Source organism: Amblyraja radiata, chromosome 32 (assembly GCF_010909765.2).
Source record: "Amblyraja radiata isolate CabotCenter1 chromosome 32, sAmbRad1.1.pri, whole genome shotgun sequence".
Taxonomy (NCBI): Eukaryota; Metazoa; Chordata; class Chondrichthyes; order Rajiformes; family Rajidae; genus Amblyraja; species Amblyraja radiata.
The window spans coordinates 12,791,122-12,813,114 of NC_045987.1; the positions used below are offsets into that span (position 1 = coordinate 12,791,122).

Genomic DNA, 21,993 nt, shown 5'->3' on the forward strand with positions numbered 1-21,993 from the left:
CACCGCGAGGCTTCCCTTTTCTTTGTAAAGATCTTAACATTGCTGTCTACTTTCAATCCCTCCTTATGGTGAGAGGGGCAATGTTTAAAGGAGATGTGCAAGGCAAGTTTGTTCACACAGAGGATGGTGAGTGCGCAGAACGTGGTGGAGGCAGATATGATTGTGCCTCTGAGATATGGATCACATGCTGGGACAGGAGATTAGCTTAACTTGGCATCATGCGCACAGACATTGTGGGCCGAAGGGCCTGTCCCCATTGCTGTACTGTTCTACATTCTATGTTCCCTCAATCTCATGTTTAGGTCCAACCAGCAGCAACATTAAGTTACTGTTGGTGCCATGGGATTCAATTGGCTTTCACAAGAGTTGTGCGTGAAATCCTGTGAGACTGTGGCTGTCCCTTCATCCATGTCCATCTTGACACGCCATCATCCTACAACACCTCTCTACTCTCAGATGGCTGCGGATACAGGTACATGGTCCTATTTCTTTGTATCTAGTTGCAGCCAATGTGTTAATGCTTGTTGGAGCAAGATACCTTTGACACCAACACTAATAAACTTTTATTGTTTACAGAATAAAATCATAGGGTCGATCTACCAACCCTAACACTGGCCCATATCCTATGAATTAGTCAGGTATCCCCAGTGGCACCCCAGCTTCCAGCATTGGCATCAGCTTAGGTGCTAAGTGTCACCTTCCACTCTTTTACGGAGGAAACCCAAATTTCTGAGATAGCTCTTGCTTTTCAGGGCTAAGATCAAGACAAAATGTAACTCGGCGGGTCAGGTAGCATCCATGGAGAACATGGATAGGTGACAATGAAATTCTTACTTGCCGCAGCTTATCTGGCCTGTAAATGTAATTCACATGGATAATATATAATAACCAAAAAATCAGTACATTAATAACCCCAATACTAGTGAGGGAAGAACCTGGTAGTCATGTTTTTCAGGTTCCTGTACCTTCTTTGCAAATGAGGGTATGGCAAGGGTGGTGAGAGTCCTAGATGCTTTTTTGGGACTCGGCCTATTGATCATTTCTATGGTGTCTGTCACTCTCTGTAGTCTCATTTATGCCTGGGCATTAACCAGAGAGAATTAAGTCTGGTGTGATGTCCTGAGGATCCCAGTGCCAGAAAATATCTAACAGCTTCAAATCCAGGCAGCAACACATTTTCCCAGCCACTCCCTCTCCTCGAAATGAATCCTCCACAAGTCCACAATTGATTCACAATCCCTTTAAACAGAGCAGCAGGCACATGTGCCACCACTGTCAAAGTCTGCTTTCCTGCGCGTGGCCCACTGCGCAATAATTACATTTTCTTAATTCATAGCAGAGTTGCTAAATGGAAGCTGCGTTCCAAGCTTGTCACATACACTGAAGTTGCCACTCAAGGATGCAATGTGAGCATTGCTATTATTTCTGCTAGTGATTGATTTTAAGTTCCATCTCAACTCCACAAGGCTTATATGGCCCAGATAGCTCGCCACAAGGCTAGATAGCTCGGGAAATTATTTCAATTGGTTTATACTGTATATGCTCATTCTTTATTCTACTTCCCTGCATAACATTTCAACCTGTGACCATCTATTGTGCATTTTCTCTTGTAGTCCCCCAAACTTACTTTATTTATCTTCCTGCAGCCAACCTAATGCATTCCACAGCTTCGCAACTGCATCTGCTCATTCAGTAACCATAAAACCAGCGCAACTCAATAATATTTCAAAACAGATCCGTTTTTTAGATTAATTGTTTTCTTTTTTTGAGTTGCCATGTTTGTAGTGTTGTTGGCATTGTTTTCCTAAATGTTTTTGTCTAACTTTCTTAAGTTTATTTGGATAATCACATGTCCCAGGCAGTATGAGACAATGAACTGGGCGATCAATTTGCTGAACACCTTCACTCAGTCTGCCTGGGCCTCCATGATCTCACAGTTGCCAAACACTTTACTCCTCTTCACATTAGCATACAAACCTTTCTGCACTGGGCCTCCTTCATTATTAAAGTGATATCAAATGCAAATTGGAGGAACAGCACCTCATATTTCACTTGGGCAGCTTACAACCCAGCGGTCTGATATTAATTTCTCTAACTTCAAGTCACCCTTGCATCCTCTCTCTCTCTCTCTCTCTCTGTCCCCCCCCCCCCCCCCCAGTCATCATACTAGTTTCACTATCGTCCTGTTGAGGTTCATTGTCTGTATAATACCTAGCCCACAGCCACCAATGGACCGTTTCATTGATCATTTTTTGCATATCTTTCTTTCCTGTTCAATATCTCTCTATAATCACCGTTTGTCTCTTGTTTGTCACACAACAAAAGCTTTCCACTGTACCTTGGTACACGTGACAATAAACTGAAACCTAACCTAAAGTTTCCCTTTCTCCTGAAATACTGATCCCTCCCCATCCCTGAGAGTGAGATCATTGCTCACCGTTGCATTACATTTGGGCAATAAATGTGCTCAGGAATTCAACCAGAGCTGCAAGGATTGTCAGCTGCATTAGTGCCTTATACTCTGCCTCTGAGCCTCATTCCATTTAAAGTCAACTATGCAAACATAGCGTCTGATTAAGGGTCTCGTCCTTAACCCACCAGAGATGCAGCATTTTGTGTCAAAGTGGCCACCCGGAAGCGTCTGAAGAAGGGTTTCGGCCCGAAACGTTACCTATTTCCTCCGCTCCATAGATGCTGCTGCACCCGCTGAGTTTCTCCAGCATTTTTGCCTACCTTCTATTTTCCAGCATCTGCAGCTCCTTCTTGAACACCCGGAAGCGGGAGCGGGCCCCGCCGCTGACGTCACGGGAAAGTGGTCTATCTGCTGCAGCGGGGCCGGGCTCTCGCGAGAGGTGCGGCGGTGACGCTATTTCCGCTTCCCTTTCCCAGTATGCTCTCTCTAGGAGACGGCCATGGCGGAGTATGGTAGCATCCTCACCCCGGCGGCGCTCGGCCTCGGCGCCGGACACTCGCCTGGGCCCAAGGTGGAGGCTTTCGCCGACGCGTTGCAGAGGGCGCGGCAGGTAAAAGAGGGAGCCCGGCTTCCCGCGCTGGCCGGCGGCAGCTGCGCGGAGTCAGGGCCAGGGCCAGGGGGGGGCAGGGCCTTCGGCGGAGGGCCGGGGAGGCCTGAGTGAAGCCGGGGACCGGGGCCGCCCTCCGCGGCCCTCTGTCGGGGCAGGCCTCATGGCGCCCACGGCTGCCCGGCGGATCACCTCCTGGAGCCGGCTCCAGCTGCAGCTTTACTCCTGAACAGATCGAGGATCAGTCCCCAAGAATTTCCCTCTCATCCACCCACCCACCCAACAGACCCTCTCCCCCCCACCCTCGGTTCCACTCCCCCCACTACTGGGTTGAAACTTGTGCAGTACATATCCTCAGACCTCTACTACAGTTTTTTTCCCCGACCCAATGTAGAGTTTTCGACTACAAAATATATCTTGATTGTTATAGATATCTTTATACCTCCAAAATAAAGTACTTGCGAGTATCTGCAGTTGCAAAAGCATGTACAACACTAGTTCAGCAAATTTTGCCTCGTATTACTTGAGATGAGAACCTTTTTCCATTTCAATGAATGGTGTCCCACCTATGGCCAATTCACAGTCTTTGTATTTGTACTTCCTATGGTGTTGACAGTTTTGTATGATTCTCAATCTTGGAATCACGATAGTATATGGAGTTCGTGCACTGTTAAGAGTTGTGCATGGATTAGAGGTTATGAATCATGTGTAGATACATGTAACTAGTTTATTTTGACATGATATTTGGCACAGACATTGTGGGCTAAAAGGCCTGTTCCCATGCTGCACAGTTCTATGAATAAGTTATGAGAATAAAATTTAAAAGATGAAATTCAGAGTCCTAAATAAGAGGTTAGATGAAGGCCACATGCGCACAATTGGTTCCTTTGAATCGTATGTTGTGATGTGGTTTTTAAAAATTAAGATAGTTGAGAAGGTGATTGAATAATATTTTATCTTGACATGTCATTTTCAAAGCGGGCAATTTGTGACGACCGATTTCATTATTGTCACATGTACAGAGATACAGTGAATTGCTTGTTGTATATGCTATCCATCAAACCGCACTGTGCGTGAACAAAATAGATCTTATTCTGGGACAGCACGCAGAGTGGCCATGTACTACCGCCATTCTGCAGCTTCCAAGTCTCTAAAACTTCAGACTGGATCCAAGGAGATGCGCCTTACTCTTTGCGTGCTGAATTATTTGTATATCGGGCCATGTATGGTGGATATTCAGTTTTGAAACAAAAATCTCATGAGAGTGCTTGAAATAATAGGAAAATTAAATCAGAAAACATCCAGTCAATTGTTGCCATATTGCAGGAGCTCAATACCATGTTTGATGTTGTTTTACAAGGGTATTAATTTTTCTTTTAACCAGCTCCTGCAGTTCCTTGCTTCTCAATTTGCTGAATTTCCCATGTTCCCTGAGTTCTCACATTTTAGCTTGCAAAAAAAATTGTTGAAAACTTTAATGGGACCCGTGAACTAATTTGGGTAACAGAATAATGCTACCATTGACAGTGTAATGAGAAGAATAAGTGACATGCCAGGGAGCTCTCACGTTGTACAATCAATAGAAATCACAATGTGAACGGAAACTGTGACCCAAGACACTCCCAAAATCTTATGAGGAATCGGGTTTAAAACCAAAAATCAATATCTTTCACGTAGACTCTCTTGCATCTCATGTCCTCACCCCATATGCAACAGTATATCAGTTATTCATTATGGATGTCACAAAAATCAATGTGCATTACATTAATGACCAACATTTGGTTGGTTAAATGGAGACGAAAGAGACTGGAGATGCTGGAATCTTGAGCAAAACACCAAGTGTTGGAGGAAGGAATGGACAGACGACATTTGGGGTTGGGACCCTAGTTCTGATTGATTCTGTATTCTTCATCGGTCTGAAGAAGGGCCCCGGTCTGAAATATATTTCCATCGCCTCCTCAGATGCTGCCTGACTCATTGAGTTCCTCCAGCAGTTTGTGTTTAGGTACTTCATGTTTTGTGTATTTATTCTGGCACTTGGGAGTGATTAGAAGGCACTGACTTTATTTCAGATTGCTTGAATTTGATATTAGTTACTGTTAAAATTGGAAAGCTTTGAAAGCAAACATTGTGCAGAGAATTTGAAGTAAGATTTATTTTGGTACCTTTGAGCTCTCAATAGAGTTGAGATTTTAATTTTTATGTATGGAACCTCCAACTTTTTAAAACTTGTGCAGTCTCTCTTTTCTCTTGAAGACAGAAAATAATAAAATTGCTTCAAGACTTAATAGCTGAAAATCTAAGGTGTGTCAAAATGCCATTTACCTTCTGCATTGCATTCACAAGAAATATCATCTTGTGCTATAAATGATCCATTCATCAACAACTAACTGCAGTGTAGGTGCCATTTTCCTTTAGTTTATTGCCCCTGATCTTTAGGAAGTTGCCTGACAGTTGTTATGCATTGTTTTGCAGGTACTCTATTCGATTTAGAGCCTGTATTATATGTATTTGCTACTCCAGCATCTGGTTTTGATCTCTTATAGCAGATTATGGAGCAGAAAAGTCATCAGTCACTGTAACAAATGAAATGTATCCAAGTTCCCAAGCCTTATTCCGATAAGAAACATTTTTTGTAGTAATTATGAACAATAATTGCCCAGAGCTCAGAGGTAATCAAAAGTAATATCCAATATCTTTTGACTATCGTTCATCCTAATGAGATTCATTGACATTTATTCACATTCATATTAGCCATTTTAGTTTATCTTGTACATATGTTGTATCGTTACAGTCTTTACAAGTTGTTAAATTAGAGGATTATTTTGGTCCTGCTGGAGACAGTATTTTAAAGCAACCAATTTTCCCTAATGTTAGTGTTTATTTCACTATTATATTCTAATGAGTATAAGAAAACTTGTACAAATGACATTTACATCAAAATATAGCTTGTATAAACATTAAACTGCTCATATTATTTGTAATGGATGTACAATTACTTGCAATTTCCCATTGTATTGTAAAATATGTTTAAGTAGACTGAACATTTTTAATAGGAAGAGTTGTCCATAAAATGTGGACCAATGGAAAGTTCTTGTTTTCCTGTATGCTTTACCATGTGTATAATTTGTCAATGCTGTGTGGGGTGAAATTCTGACGCTTCAAGCTGACGTGGTACCAGCACAGCCAGGTTTAACATAATTTCAAGTAATGCAGAAGTTGGAAAGTTCTACTTTGCTTTATGTGTATATTTAACTAATCTTTCATTGAAGGGGTCTTGTATGTTAAACAATTACAGTACAAATGAAGTTGGTGTTCACAGGAAAGATACATTTTCATGCAATCGCAGCCTGACCTTGTATGCAACTATTGTTACCATATTTATATTTTAAAGCTTGTTTTTGTCAAATGTATTTTCTATGTATGCTTATGCAAGTATTGATTACACAACTTGAATTTAGCATTGGAGTAATGGCATTGGACAGCGTTCTCCTGTGTGTGGTTTCTCCACATGAATGAAGCTATTGTTTTTAAAAGTTAGAAAATTTCTCCGGTTTGGGTATTGACTATCTATCCTATATTTGCCCTTCCTTCCCTCCAAAGACACAAAATATGATGTAGATTAAATTCTGAACATTACTGTAGAACTATTCAGGTTTGCACATTGGCCAAGGTTTGCACATTGGCCTCAGGAGCGTGGCGAGGTTATCACGTTGTTAAGCAAATCAAAGTATGATCAAAACAAATCAAATCATATTATTAGGAGCATCCTACTTTCAACGACTTCAGATTTTTCTGTTCCTAATTCCCAGTAGGCAGGGTCTTCATGGATCTATTAAAATGTGTAGACATCAGGCAGCGACTATGTGGAACACCTCATTATGATGTCTTCTCCTTGGGAATAGGGTGTAGTTGTGGCATTTAGGTTCATTCCAGTTAACTGATCGTTGATCAAACATCGGGAGGATTAATCATAAAATAATTGACATTCTCAAGTACCCTGCAATGACCATTAATATATGCCAACATTTTTGTCTTTTCATGTCCCATATCATCTTCAAATGAAGCTTTGCATGGCACAAGGAGTTCTTCCTATTTACAGGTGTCGTTTTGCTGAGATGCTGCAGTTGTGAAGTAATCTAAGATTAAATTGTACAGAGAGTGAAAAAACACGAAGAAACAATGAGACTACAGATATTTGGTTTTGCAAAGTCTTTCTAAACTTTATCACAAAGGGAATGATCAATACAAGACTAATTCAGGATACTGGTGGATTATGATTTGGCTACATATTAATAGTAGTTGGAATGGTGGATATATTATTAGGAGCATCCTACTTTCAACGGCTTCAGATTTCTCTGATCCCAATTCCCAGTGGGCAGGGTCTCATGGTTCTATTAAAATTGGGAAATTTGTCATTGCTGCCTGATAAGTGATTGTAGTTAGAAAAGCTCGTCAGTATGTTGTAGTCTCGTCCTTGGGTAGGTAAGTTATTTTGGATATTTACAAGTGGATGTATACTTAAAAGGTTAATACACTCTTGAGCAAATAATCTAAGTGAGTTGTGCGATAATAGTAGATGATGAAATGTGTTGAGTTTCTGCACCGAGCAAGCATCCTGTGGCGGCTCCCAAGGGTCGTGCCATCATACTGTCGAACCCCTCGGCACGGGAGTGGTTCAGTCCGGAGGCGGCCCTTAGCCAGAGGGTTTAAAGGCAGGGGTTTGGGTGCCATCTTTCTCTTGTTTGGTCTTCCCAACAACCGGGAGGAACATAATTAAAGGTGCCTCTCAAAACACTGGACGTCGTGCTTCCTTTTGAGACCCACGCACTACATTGGTGACCCCCGACGCTCCATTGGCGTCATGATGGAGAGAAGAGAAAGCCCTACCTCCTCACAGGCTGGCCCGGCCCTGTCTCTGGACGCGGTCTCGGTGAAACTGCCCAACTTCTGGACCACCCGGCCGCTCATCTGGTTCCAGCAGGCGGAGGCCCAGTTCAACCTGCGGGGCATCGCGGTCGATGCCACCCGCTTCTATCGGACACTGATACATATCTCGGCCTTAAGGAGCTCCTGCTCCAGATTTATGGCCTAAGCAGGATGGAGCGTGCTGCTAGGATCCTGCATATGGAGGGCCTAGGCGACCGACGGCCATCTAGCCTCCTAAAGGAGATGGTGGCTCTACTGGATGGGCACACGCCGTGCCTGTTGTTCGAGTACACCTACCTGCATCTGCTGCCGGCCTACATCCGTCTGCAGCTCACAGACGCCTCGTTTGCCGACCTCAGGGCCCTCGGGAGGCGCGCCGACGCGCTGTGGATGGCGCGCCCTGATGACGTCAGTGCGCTGGCTGTCAGCAGAGACGGGGTCGCGCTGAGGCCGACGCGCCCTGATGACGTCAACGCGCTGGCCGTCGGCAGGCGCGCCGATGACGTCACCCCGGCAGCTCCCGATTTCCTCCGGTGGGGCGGGGGAGCTGTGGAAGGAGTGACGGCTCCAGCCCGATGGGCCGTACGATCGCCCCAGCGGCAGTGAGGGGTACTGCACCTGCAGTCCAGCGCCAGCAAGCTGCAGGCACCACCAGCGGGAGCAGGCAAGCTCCAACTAACACCAACATGAGGCGCTGGTGCTATTTCCATCAGCGCTGGGGTGCTGCAGCACGACAATGCCGCCAGCCGTGCACGTTCCCGGGAAACGCCTGGGCCGGCCGGCCAAATTCACAGCCTCTTCGCTTGGGAGCGGCGCTCCGGGACCCGCTTCCTCGTGGATACTGGAGCGGAGCTCAGCGTCCTTTCGCTGTCCGACATTCGTTCCGGTAAGCGGGGGCCCGTCCTCACCGCGGCGAATGGCAGCCCCATCCGCACATATGGAGTGCGCATGGTTCCGATCGTGTTCGGCTCCTGCCATTTCTCGTGGCGGTTCACCATTGCCGACGTCTCCCAGCCATTGCTCCGGGCCGATTTTCTCTGGGCGCATTCCCTCATGGTGGACGTCAGGCGTCAGCGTTTGGTCAACGCCGCTACGATGGTGCCGATCACTTTGCGTTTGTATCAACCGGTGGGACGGCCCCTGGCGTCCGTGGACACCCGCTTCGCACGGATCTTGGCCGCGTTCCCAGACATTCTGACCCCACAGTTTCGATCATCGACCCCCAGCCACGGAGTGGTACATTTTATCCAGACTACCGGCCCACCTCTCCATGCACGAGCACGCCGACTGCTGCCGGATAAACTGCGTCTGGCACGGCGGGAATTCCACACAATGGAGACCTTGGGGATCGTCCGCCCTTCGAGCAGCCCTTGGGCGTCCCCACTCCACATGGTCCCTAAGTCGAGCGGGGGCTGGCGACCTTGCGGGGATTACCGACGGCTGAACGCCGCAACAACAGCGGATCGATACCCCGTACCCCACATCCAGGACTTCACCGCCCATTTGGCTGGGGCCACAATATTTTCCAAAGTGGATCGGGTACGGGGTTATAATCAGATCCCGGTTCATCCGGATGACGTACCCAAGACAGCGATCATCACGCCATTCGGACTTTACGAGTTCACGCGGATGCCGTTCGGCCTCAAGAAAGCTGCGCACGCCTTTCAACGCCTAATGGACGGGGTTTGTCGCGACCTCGATTTCGTGTTTGTGTACCAGGATGACATCCTGGTGGCCAACCGCTCGCAGCAGGAGCACTGCGCCCACCTTCGGCAGCTCTGTCAGCGGCTCAGCGAGCATGGTTTGGCCATCAACCTCGACAAGTGCCGTTTTGGTGTAACCGAGATTGACTTCCTCGGCCACCGCGTGACTGCGCAAGGCGCGGTTCCCCTGCCTGACAGGGTCGACGCCATCCGCCGGTTTCCCCGCCCACGCACGGTGCGTGGTCTGCAGGAGTTTGTCGGCGTGGTGGCGTTTTACCATCGATTCGTGCCATCCGCGGCCCACATCATACGGCCTCTGTATCAACCTCTGGCGGGTGGGCAGAACAAGAACGTTGAATGGACCCACGAGGCAGGGGCAGCTTTTGACGGCGCGAAGGAGGCCCTTGCTCAGGCCGTACTGCTGGTGCACCCGCGGGAAGATGCCCCGACTGCTCTCACGGTGGACGCTTCGGAGTCGGCGGTTGGTGCTGTGCTGGAGCAACTGACGGGCGGAGGTTAGCGGCCCCTGGCCTTCTTCAGCCGGCATCTCAACCGTGCGCAGACGAAATACAGCGCATTCGATCGCGAGCTCCTGGCTCAGTACATGGCAGTGCGCCATTTTCGCTACTTCCTGGAGGGCCGCCCGTTCACCGCCTACACGGACCACAAGCCGCTCACTTTCGCCCTGGCGAAGGTTTCCGACCCCTGGTCCGCACGACAGCAGCAGCAATTGGCCTACATTTCGGAGTATACAACATCTATCCGCTACATCGAGAGGAAAGAGAACCGGGTGGCCGACGCATTGTCCCGCCCCGCTATCAACGCCGTGTTCGAGGTGGTGCCCGGAATTGACTATTCTGCTCTGGCAGAGGCACAGCTCACGGACGATGGGCCTCCGCCTTGAGGATGTCCCTCTCGGTCCCTCAGGGAGTGACAATCCTGTGCGATGTGTCGTCCGGTCAGCCACGCCCCCTCGTCCCTCCCACCTGGCGCCGGAGGGTGTTCGAGGTGATCCACGGACTGGCTCGCCCATCAATCCGGGCGACAACGGCACTAGTGGCCGCTCGTTTCATGTGGCACGGTCTGCGCAAGCAGGTTGGCCATTGGGCTCGCACCTGTATTCCGTGCGCCTCTCCAGGAGTTTGGTCTACCTCACCGGCGATTCGACCATCTCCACATAGACATTGTAGGGCCTCTCCCGCCGTCCCGGGGCATCACCCACCTTCTTACAATGGTGGACCGCTTCACGCGGTGGCCGGAGGCCATTCCGCTGGCCGATACTTCAACGGCTACGTGTGCTCGTGCGTTGTCCGCGCACTGGATTGCTCGCTTCGGGGTGCCGGCGCACATCTCAGACCGGGGGCCACAGTTCACCTCCGAGCTGTGGTCAGCAATTGCTCGCTTGCTGGGGGTGCGGCTACACCACACCACGGCTTACCACCCACAAGCTGACGGTCTGGTGGAGAGGTTCCACCGGCAGCTAAAGGCAGCACTGAAGGCACGACTCTCCGGCCTGGACTGGATGGACGAGTTGCCGTGGGTCATGCTGGGCATCCGGACTGCTCCCAAAGAGGACTTGGCCTCATCATCGGCGGAGCTCGTGTACGGGTCGCCACTCACGGTGCCCGGGGAGTTCGTGCCGTCGGCGCCGGGGCAGCAGGGAACTCCCTCATCCACCTTCAAGCGCCTTCGCGAGCGAGTTGGCAGGCTCCTGACGTCCCGCCATGGGACATTTCGCCCACACGTGCAATCAGCCCTCAGGGACTGCCCTTACGTCTTCCTGCGCCGTGATGCCCACCGGACGCCACTCCAGAGGCCGTACGAGGGCCCGTTCCGGGTGCTGGAACACGGGCAGTCGACTTTTGTCCTGGACATGGGGGACCGGCCGGAGGCAGTGTCGATCGACCGTTTGAAGCCGGCACACCTGGACATTGGTTGCCCAACCTCGGCCTCGAGGGCGACCCCCTTCACGGCTCCCTCCGCCTGTCACTCCACCTGTCCTCCCGCCGGTCCCTCGACCTATGCCTCCGCCAGTCCCACGATCGGCTGACTTCCGCACGCGGGCCGGCCGGTTTCATGCCTCTGGTTCTGGGGGGGGGGGGGGGTCCTGTGGCGGCTCCCAAGGGTCGTGCCATCATATTGTCGAACCCCTTCGGCACGGGAGTGGTTCAGTCCGGAGGCGGCCCTTAGCCAGAGGGTTTAAAGGCAGGGGTTTGGGTGCCATCTTTCTCTTGTTTGGTCTTCCCTACAACTGGGAGGAACATAATTAAAGGTGCCTCTCAAAACACTGGACTTCGTGCTTCCTTTTGAGACCCACGCACTACAATCCTGCTGATTGACACTGCCACTGAGAATACGATTGAATGCAGTCAAAACAATCCAGATTAAATGATCCAGATGAATAGTACTGTTGTTAAAGTACAGTTCAGCACCCTTTTAATGCATAAACTGTTTTTCTAGATGTTTTCTGTGAGCAACTTGAGGAGCAAAACCTATTTGACTGTGTCCTATCAATGCACTAAATCTAATGCATCTGCAGATATGCCTGTTGTTTACGCAGCCAAAGCAATATTAACTAACTTTGTCAATGTAAAGGCAGCTACTCTGTTTAACTCTGCACACTTTCAAATATATGAAGTTTTATGCCTTCAGAAGATTTCCAAAAGATCTCTTGGAACTCAGAGTACTGAGAAGTCATCTCATTCAGCAGATGGAAAAAACCCCATCTTCATCAAAGGAGATTTGGAATCCAGTTCACTGAAAGTTTATGACCAACCTTGGAGCAATGGTGCATATACTAGCAAAGGAGGAATTAGGTCTTTGTGGTATCATATATTTTCTTTGTGGTATTGGAATAATCTATTGATCTTCCTGTAATACTACACTTAGATATATGAATGCCATCAAGCTTATAATCTTTTTGGACTTCTGATGACTTCAAGGGTATTTTACAGCATGTGTAATTCCATCCAAATTGACTCATTTGATTGTAGCCTTATGTTTCCATAAATGCTCATGTCTAAAAGGATTTGGTCAGAATTACATTGTACATAAGTTTTTGTAAGATCTGCCCTAGAATTCGAAGACGTCACAATTTATCCTCTAAGTTAATGTAGGCTATAATACCTTGGTTTAGGGAGGCAGATGGTGGGAACATACAAACGTCCATTTCTTTTGTTTAGCACTCGTACCTGCAGGAAGAGCGCATGGCGGCGTTTTCATAGGACAGGGAAAATGTCTATTTTGATTTAAGGCTTGAGAAATGTCAAGCCTTCCCTTGAATAACTGCTCCTTTGGCAAGGCAATAAACAATAGGTGCAGGAGTAGGCTATTCGGCCCTTCGAGCCAGCACCGCCATTCAATGTGATCATAGCTGATCATCCCCAATCAGTACCCCGTTCCTGCCTTCTCCCCATATCCCCCGACTATGCTATTTTTAAGAGCCCTATCTAGCTCTCTCTTGAAAGCATCTAGAGAACCTGCCTCCAAAAAGGCATTTGATGTCAGTGGAATTGTTCCTTATCAAAACAGAGTCATTGATAATAAGAAGGCAATTTTTTGTTCTGAAATGTGAGTATATCATGTCAAATCATAACTCTGTTGGCAGCTACCAGGCTGTGATCCCATTTGTTGAGGTGATGGTTAGGAGCTTGGAACTCATTTATGATTTCCTGATTCATTTAATTTTTGTCTGTTGTCTCTGTTACTTACAGAAAGTAGGTAATTGTGTGTGATTTTATTACTGTAATGTGGCCTGTGGTAATGTGATGCTGTGGATCCAAATGTTTCCTTTATTGCTCCCAGTATTATCACTACGGCTTAGGTACTCTAACACTCCCAGCTTCATGCCCAGCCTTTCCTGCTTTCATATGACCTTGAAATTATGGTGGCGAGGAATCCTTGTGGATGTGGTCCATAAGAATCTTGGGTGTCTGGACATTAGAAGCTAGCTTGAGTGAAAGTTAGATCAGCGGAACAAAATGGTTAATAGTACAGATTCATACCATTGCATGAATGTCTAAGAACTTAAAACTTTTACATCAGTGTTTTCATCTCCAGGCCTCGATCAGTCATTTTTAGATTTTTTTTGATGAGACTGGATAAAATAGGTTTGTGGTATGCCATTTTATGTTGTCACTGCTGAAGCTTAAACAGAAGTACCTGTTAGCATGCATGTGGTTAGGTAGAACTGGATTATTGACGATAAAATAGCTTAATCTTTCACATGGTTCCCCGGTTGGTATCTGTTACATTAATGCTGCATCAGCAATTGTATTTCACTGAAGTGTAGTTTTTCACTGACACTGAAGGCGGTCATGGTGTCCTTTTTGAAATTGAAGCCTGTCTAAGAATACTCAACTTCAATATCTTCTCTGGTAATTTATTAGGAGGGCTTTCTTCAGCCACTGACTGTAGGAAAGTAACAATCATGGTTCTTTCATTGAACCACTGAACAATTCAATCCTGGACATCAAGTCAACCAAGACCAGGAGAGATGGCGAGCCTGCTTAGCACAAAGTCAAACGACAGAGTCCAGGGTGGATTTCTGGTAGGTGTGTTTTGAGCATTGAAGTGGGAATATTGCTGAGACACTATATTCTCTTCTGAAAACCAAGAAAGCACTACTTCCTGAAGAGACTGAGGAAATTCGATATCTCTCCAATGACTGTTACAAACTTCAACAGATACCCCATAACAGGCATAACGTAACAAGGTTTAGGAATACCTTTGCCTAAGAACACAAAAAACGGTAAAGAGTTGTGGATGTAGACATCTCACAGACTCGATGTTCCATCATTGATGGAACCACCATGGCCATTCCTTCTCTTTCCTCCTGTACTGCAGAAGGTACAGAAGCTTTAAAGTACCCTACCAGACTCAGGAACTGATTGTTCCCATTCGTTATCAAGCTTATGGATGGCCCTTCCATAACCTGGGTACTGTTCTATTTGCATGTACCTTATGGGAGACGGTTGGACTTTGTCTAATGAACTAATGCACTGCAATGCTGGGAACAATATTTTGTACTCATTCTATCTATTGTACTTGAGTTTGAACTGATTGTATCCATACGGTATATCTGATCTGTTTGAATAACATGCAGAACAGGGCTTTTCACGGTACCGTGGTACACATGACAATAAACCAAAACCTTAATGTTTCCACATTGGAACATAGTAATTAAACAAATGAAGGAGGAAATTACTCCACTTCTATTTGTGTTGGCATCACACATTTTGTATATCTGTTTACATTGGCAATTAGGCTGCATTTAAATGTTTATTTTTCATTAACAAGGTTTCAATCATTTTTGTGATCATACTATATTTGTGGCAAATTGTTACTGACAGAAGAAATTTTGCCTTCATACTCTTAATTGATCCAGATAACCTTTTTAATTTTTGGTTCTGAGATTAAAAATGAGCAAGTGACAAGTGAAACAGCCAGCTTCAGACAGAACCTGGCAGCCATCTGTAAATAGATTCACGAGGCATCTTTATTTCTGAATCGGATACTGAGAAGATTGCTGATTGGGGTTGATGTCAAACAGTGACATTTGGTCTAACGAGGTGCATGTTTTTGAAGCTTTACTCCAGGTTGCATGTTAACCCACTGAGAGATTTTTATTTTCCCTGGTGCTGATGTATGTTCCTTGTGCAGGGAAGGCTTTTTTTTTTGTCACACTTTGCTGATACTAAACCAACTGTAAACTTTTTGAAATGGAAATGAAATATCGAGACTGACAGAGTACTGTAATTGAGGTAACTGGATGGATGCCCCACTGAAATTCTTCAACTTCAAATCGTTTTGTGCGAGGGGAAAGATGAGTTTATCAGCAGAGTATTTAAGGTTGTGATGAAACTTATAGAAGCTGCTGAACTGTATTTTGCATAAAACTGAATATTGGAAGAATCAAATGTAATTTTTGAAGTGGATGCCACTTGGAACCCTGTGGATGTTTAATGTAGTATAGACAAAACTGTTATTTCCGATGATGTTTGTGGATGACTTGAAATTCCAATTCCTTTTAGTCTTCATATCCCGCCTAGCCTTTTCTCATCCCTTTCAGCAATCGCTCTCTTTCTCAAACTATTGAAGCTAGAATAATTGAAAATCCAACAAAATGACGCAGGTGAGTGGATTGAGTGACAAGGGAGCAGTTGAACCGAGGAGTAGAAAGGATGACGGAACCAAGTTGCCAGGATTATTGTGTAGGAAAGAACTGCAGATGCTGGTTTAAATCGAAAGTAGACACAAAATGCCGGTGTGATGCAACCTGGAGTAAAGCTTCAAAAACATGCACCTCGTTAGACCAAATGTCACTCAGCGGGACAGGCTGCATCTCTGGAGAGAAGGGAATGGGTGATGTTTTGGTTGAGACCAAGAAAGTACTCCAGCATTTCGTGTCTTACCAGGGTTAATGCCTCACTCAATAGTACTAACTTAACAATTCCCTCTGGTCCAAAACCTCTTAAATGTTTTCAATCACACCACCAAGTCCTGCTAGCTGAGTGGTTTCTTTGGCAACTATTTATAGATGCTATATAAATGCAAGTTATTGACTTGAATCCTGTCCTTATCTCTTCAGTCTTCCTCTGCCTATCTTTGGGGAAAGTATCATATATTAAAAGTAGTTTATTTCTTGCATGCACTGGTCTAAGCATACTTCAGTTTTGGAATGCCATATTTAAGAATGCCTGATCAAGGCTATGATATTAGAAAATCTGATGAGAAATGTTACACTGTTCAAACTGTCTGAAAATACTTTTGATAAATTACGATAAGAAATTGCAACTGATTTTAGTTTATGAATTTTTCTGTTGTGTGTTACATGTTTGGGGTTAGGGTTACAATCCAGGGTCAAGTCATATACAGAATCAAAAATATGTTTTCCCAATGACTGCTTCAATGTCAACGGTCCTGTTATTGCATTGCTAATTTGGATTGTTCTAATGGACTTCAATAATCCCATGACAATCTCGAGCAAGGAGTTATAGCACTGGAAATATATTTGCTGAAAAAATGTTTTGGTACCTGATGGAGTAAAAGTAATGGGTTTACATATGTGCTGCAAATGGTTGGGTGAAGAGGGAAATGTATTTTCAGTGTGAGCTTGGTTTAGAGGGAAAGATTGTGGCACTTTCACATTGAGGCTTAATGTATCCATGTGTTCCTTGTTTAAAGTTTGTTACCAATTCCTTCGTACTTAGTGCCTTTTTTATTCCAGTTTCCTGGCTGCTGTTTAAAATGTCTTATTTCAGATAAAATTGATAATTTGTAAAATAATAAGAGGAAGGAAAAATGTATTGCTTGGGGGCACTGCTGATAGGAGAAAGGGAAAAAGATGAATGAAATATTTTCCTGCACTGTACCACATTGTGGGTTGCACCTTGGTTTCTCTCGCAGTGAGTTGTTGAGTTTCATCCATAGAATACCCAGTGTAGGTCAAGCGCTTACCTGTTCATGGGGAAGGTATAGACTAAAAGGAGAGTCCATTCTAAAACAGCCTGCCACTCGAGAGCTGGTTGTGAAGAATATGTAGGAAATCTCTCAGCAAGTTCTAGTCCCGTCCGCTTAGGAGAACGGGAGTGAGAAATCAGTAGTAGAAAATATTTTTGTATCCAAAGCTTAAAATATTTCTTGTCCTCGTAGCTCCAAAAATTGTTTTACAATGTACATAATCTCTCTTCTCCAAGTTCTCATTGACTAAACTTCAATAGTGTGACATCCAATTAGGTGTTTGGATTTCATAGTTAATTCCAAGTGCACTTAATTTTATTTTGCAATGGGCCGATGTTCTTATTGTTGTCTGCTACCCAAGACAGTATCTTTCTGATTCCTTCAGTCTGGTGAAAGATTACTTAAACACTGGTTAGCAATGTTTTGATCAGATTCCTGATCCATTGTTACTTTTGTTCATTTGCAGAGAATGGCATAATAAAGGCAGTTTATTCATGTCTCTGCCAACTGCAGGCATTTCCTGAATGAATTATTTAATCTGCTCTGTAACATCAAGGTTTAGAAAATCTCCACCTGCCCTGTTGCTTTTTGCTCCAATGACATCAGCATGGGCTGGTGGCAAAAATTATGTACAATTTCAACCTGCAGTAATATTTAGCTTGCATTGCTTTGTATATTGTCCAGTTTGGCATACAGATAAACTTCAGCTTATATTTATATCAGTCACGTGCCTTGTAAGCTGATACATTAGTTACGTAGTTACTCACTGGGACGTGTTCCTGTTTATTACTGCTGTCTTCAAGCAACGAGTCAGGCAGATAATTTTCTGTTTGGAGAGGTGAAGACCCAGTGAGAAATTTTCTTGTAATACAACTTAGTTGTCAGTTGATCATTCATTTATTGGATGACGGTTGCCTGGTCGTTCAGAGGTAGTGTATCAAGTGTCTGTCTAAGATAATGAAATGTTTACTGTTGTGCTGTTACCTGTTGTATAGCAAACTTGTATTTTACATGCAATATAATTACATTTTAGAATTACCTAGTTTTCAGTGCAAGAATGAGTATAATATTGCAAGCTAATGGTTGTTGATTGGTGGATATGTTGATAGCTTGTGTGTTGATAGTTTGTAGATAATTATTGACTCTAATATAGTTATTTTGCCAATATGTGACTTGACAAATGCAGATTGTATCCTTAAACTGTGGTCGGGTGCTAAAGTTAAGTGTAGACTGGTACCTGCTGATATTTTGTTTGATTGCTGTACCTGTTATGACTAGGGCATATGGTCTGAAGAAGAGTCTCAACCCAAAATGTCACCCATTCCTTCTCTCCAGAGATGCTGCCTGTCTCGCTGAGTTAGTCCAGCTTTTGGTGTCAATCTCAGGGCATATGGTAGGTTGTGAAAAAAATCTTGTTAATTCAAGCAGCCATTTCCATTTACTCCAAACTAACTTTAATGATTTGCCTTAGGATTATAGGTTCTGTCAAATAATTTCCCTAATAGTGTATAATTATCATAATTATATAATTAAATTATTTATTTCACCAAAACTGTGCATTAGTCTGAACAATGGAGAATATTTAAGATATGTGTAGATCTTGTACACTGTGTAAGTATTATAAATGGATCTGGAAGATTGGTGCTGTGGTTTCAGTTGTGAATGAATCATAAATTATCACTTTGATCTTTTAGTATCAGTGACATGAGATGTATAAAACTGACTAAAATAAAAATTTACTTCCCACCTTAATTTTTGAGTGTTATGGGGCAGGAACACCATGCGTTGGTGGGGATTATTACATTTTCTTTAAGGATAGTTTGAGAAGATCTATGAATTCTATCCACCAGATAATCCCTTGAAGTCAAGGAGCACAGAATAGATTGTCTGGTTTGCCAGCCTGTTGTTGGGCATGTGAGCAATGTCGCTTCTTCGGAGCTGATTGAAATAATGCTGGAGAAGGCAATATCTCTCCAGAGCTTTGTGGTGCCTACTTCGTTAATTCTTGTGTCTGAAGCAGACGGAAGCCGATCATTGCTGCACGATGAACCATGTTCTTTCTGTCAGGCTTAAGGTCCTGATCATTTTTTCTCGGGCAGGCAAAGTGATGATGGTTAGCTTCCTATCTTCCAGGATCTTGTTGTGGACATTTATTGACAGAGGCAATGACGGCTTGATAGAGGACCTTTTTGCACATTGTCCTGTGCTTCAGTCAATGATGTGACAATGATTTGCAACACGGTCTCCAAATGTCTACAAATGGAACTGTTGTCTGCTTCAGTTTGATTACTGAGTAGGGGTGGGCTTGGTTTTGGGATAGAGACAATGCACATTAAACGGTTTCCCCGTTATCCTATGCATTGTCTCCACTTAGTCTGCAATAACAGGACAATATTCACTTGGGGTTGTCTATAAGGGACTTGATGTTCCAAGTCCTGAACTTCATTTGGAGGAGTGCAAGTTGACTGGGTGCAACATCCTTTAATCTGACATGGCTACCACCCAGCCATGCCAGCTATATCATGAGCTTGCAAAAAGCAAGATCATGATTCAGAGACAAGAGGGTACAAGTGACTGGAGAGATGTCTTTACTTCATGGGTGTTAACACCCACACATTAAATGGGCATTGTTTAATGGTGAAAATATTCCTGCCCTGTAGGTTGCCATGTTATGTACTCTCAGCTTGGAGGATTTTGCTGTAAATATCATTACACTTAACTCTTTCAAAATAGTACAAAGATCAATTTCCAGCTGCCTAGAACAATTTTAATATTCTCCAGTATAGTGGCTAATAGATTGTGAGGAACTGAAAGCACCATATTCCACCACACAACCTTGTTTGTGTTATTTATAAGATGTCTGACTACCTGGACCTGAAGGAGGACCATATGTCGGAAAGGCTAAAGCCTTGCTAGGAGTCTGAATTCCTCGTAATCTTTCCTGCTTTCTGTTATCCTGGTTCTACCTGAATTGTCATTGTCCTGAGGACAGTTTACTGTGCTAGTTTTTAAAGAGCATTATTGAATGTGAATATCTGCTTTGGGCTGATGTTCCAATGTGGAAAATTTGTGGCCAAACTGAAGAGCATTTGCCCTATTGCATATGATTGGAAAATGTACGATTCTCACAGGTACCTAAGAAAGATTAGCATGCCACATTTGGCACTGTGCTGTCAGGGTATTACTGACCATTTTAAATCGGACTAATGAGATTAGTTGCATCATCTCCAGGGTCACCTTACTGTGTACATTCCTTTGAGTCATACTATTGGAATGAAAATTTGGCTCTATGGCTGATAAGACCTCAAGCAAAAATGCCACCTTGTCGTGCACAAAATTTTAATAATTTAATTGTTGGGAGATAGTTTGTGATGTTGGCATGTCAAAATTGACATTATTTTCATACTTCCATGTATATCTGTGTTAAATGTTGTTCCTTCCAAGTCAACCGCTTTGCTGTCTTGGGAACAGGCCAACATTTTCCCGAAACAGGTTGCATAATTTTCTGCGAAATGGTGAAAAATTGTTGATCTTTGTGGGACTAATAATACTGCAGGTTTTCAACTTGGAGTGGCACCTATGCTATGTAGGGTAGGTGTTCACAAACTCAAGTACTAGTAGGCTCTCTATTAGCCTCTGGTGTGCATGCATTTAAAATATCAACTTTCTTATATTAAGAATTTAGAGATAAATATTTAAGTGATTCACAACTGGTACACCTAATGTAGCTTGGTCCTCTCCACCAGTGAGATTGTAAAATACTTTTGGGCGCAGACATTGTGGGCCAAAGGGTCTGTTAGTGTGCTGTTCTGTTCTATCGCAGAACTCCACCAGTGGTATCTTGGCTGAAGCTCCATGTTTTGGAATTTCCTGCATTAATCTTTCTTCCTCTCGTTGTCCTCTGTCCTTTTAAGTTCACCTAGAAAGAATGCTGCCTTGAACAGATTCAAACAGATTTCAATGCTCATCAGGTGAATTTTTTAAAATCTCATGGCATCATTATGAAGAGAATATAGGCTCATTATCCTGAATATGCTGGCCAATATTTCTTTCAATTAATTAAAATAAATTACTTAGTCGTAGATCAATGCTTATGGATTCAAGCTGTGTGCAATGTTGCTATTTCCTACATTTGCAACAGTGACTACACTTAAGATAGCACTTCAATGATTTATTAATTGTTTAGAAGAATCTTAAGTCCTGAACAGCACCATGAATGCAAGTTTGAGCCTTATAAAGTGAGTTAATCTTTTATCAGCATTAGGATTTTAAAATATGTAGCGCTTGCAATGCAACCTTAATGTTGCGTAACGATCCCCGAGTAGAAATTGATCTGGGGCAGTAGACGTTTGCAGGGATGGGGGGAGGTGTTACGATTTTCAAAAGTGGCATCATCCAGGGTGGCGCAGTGATAGAGTTGCTGCCTTACAGTGTCAGGGACCCAGGTTCGATCCTGACTGGGGGTGCTGGCTGTACGGAGTTTGTACATTCTCCCCATGATCTGCATGGATTTTCTCCTGGATCTCTGGTTTTCTCCCGCGCTCCAAAGACATACAGGTTTGTAGATTAATTGGCTTGGTATAATTATAAATTGTCTCTAGTGTGTGATTGTGTTGGTGAGTGGGGATTGCTGGTCGACACTGATTCGGTGGGCCTGTTTCAGTGCTATATCTCTAAACTAAACTAAATATACTCGTGCATCTAGAAATGTGAGTTGAAAAAGTTATTTATTTACTTTCACACAAATCCCATGAGAACATGATTTATTCAGCATGTCAATTATTGGGTGGTATTCTGTGAATTCTGTTAAGGTGAATTTCCATTGCCCAAAAGGCTGTAACCCAGGGGTTGTCTGTAATGTTGCATAGAAATCTAGAAAC

The 21,993-nt window shown here is 44.3% G+C and overlaps 1 protein-coding gene across 3 annotated transcripts in view; it reads left to right on the forward strand.

Moving 5' to 3' along the window:
- The first annotated feature begins 2,877 nt into the window (after positions 1-2,877).
- The window catches only part of fubp3 (far upstream element binding protein 3), an 83,954-nt gene continuing 64,838 nt past the window's right edge, over positions 2,878-21,993 (forward strand). For all 3 annotated transcript variants that reach the window (XM_033048951.1, XM_033048953.1, XM_033048952.1), the window contains exon 1: positions 2,878-3,023. In XM_033048951.1, coding sequence (XP_032904842.1) covers positions 2,913-3,023 — 111 coding nt within the window. In that variant the 5' untranslated portion in view covers positions 2,878-2,912. The remainder of the gene's footprint in view (positions 3,024-21,993) is intronic.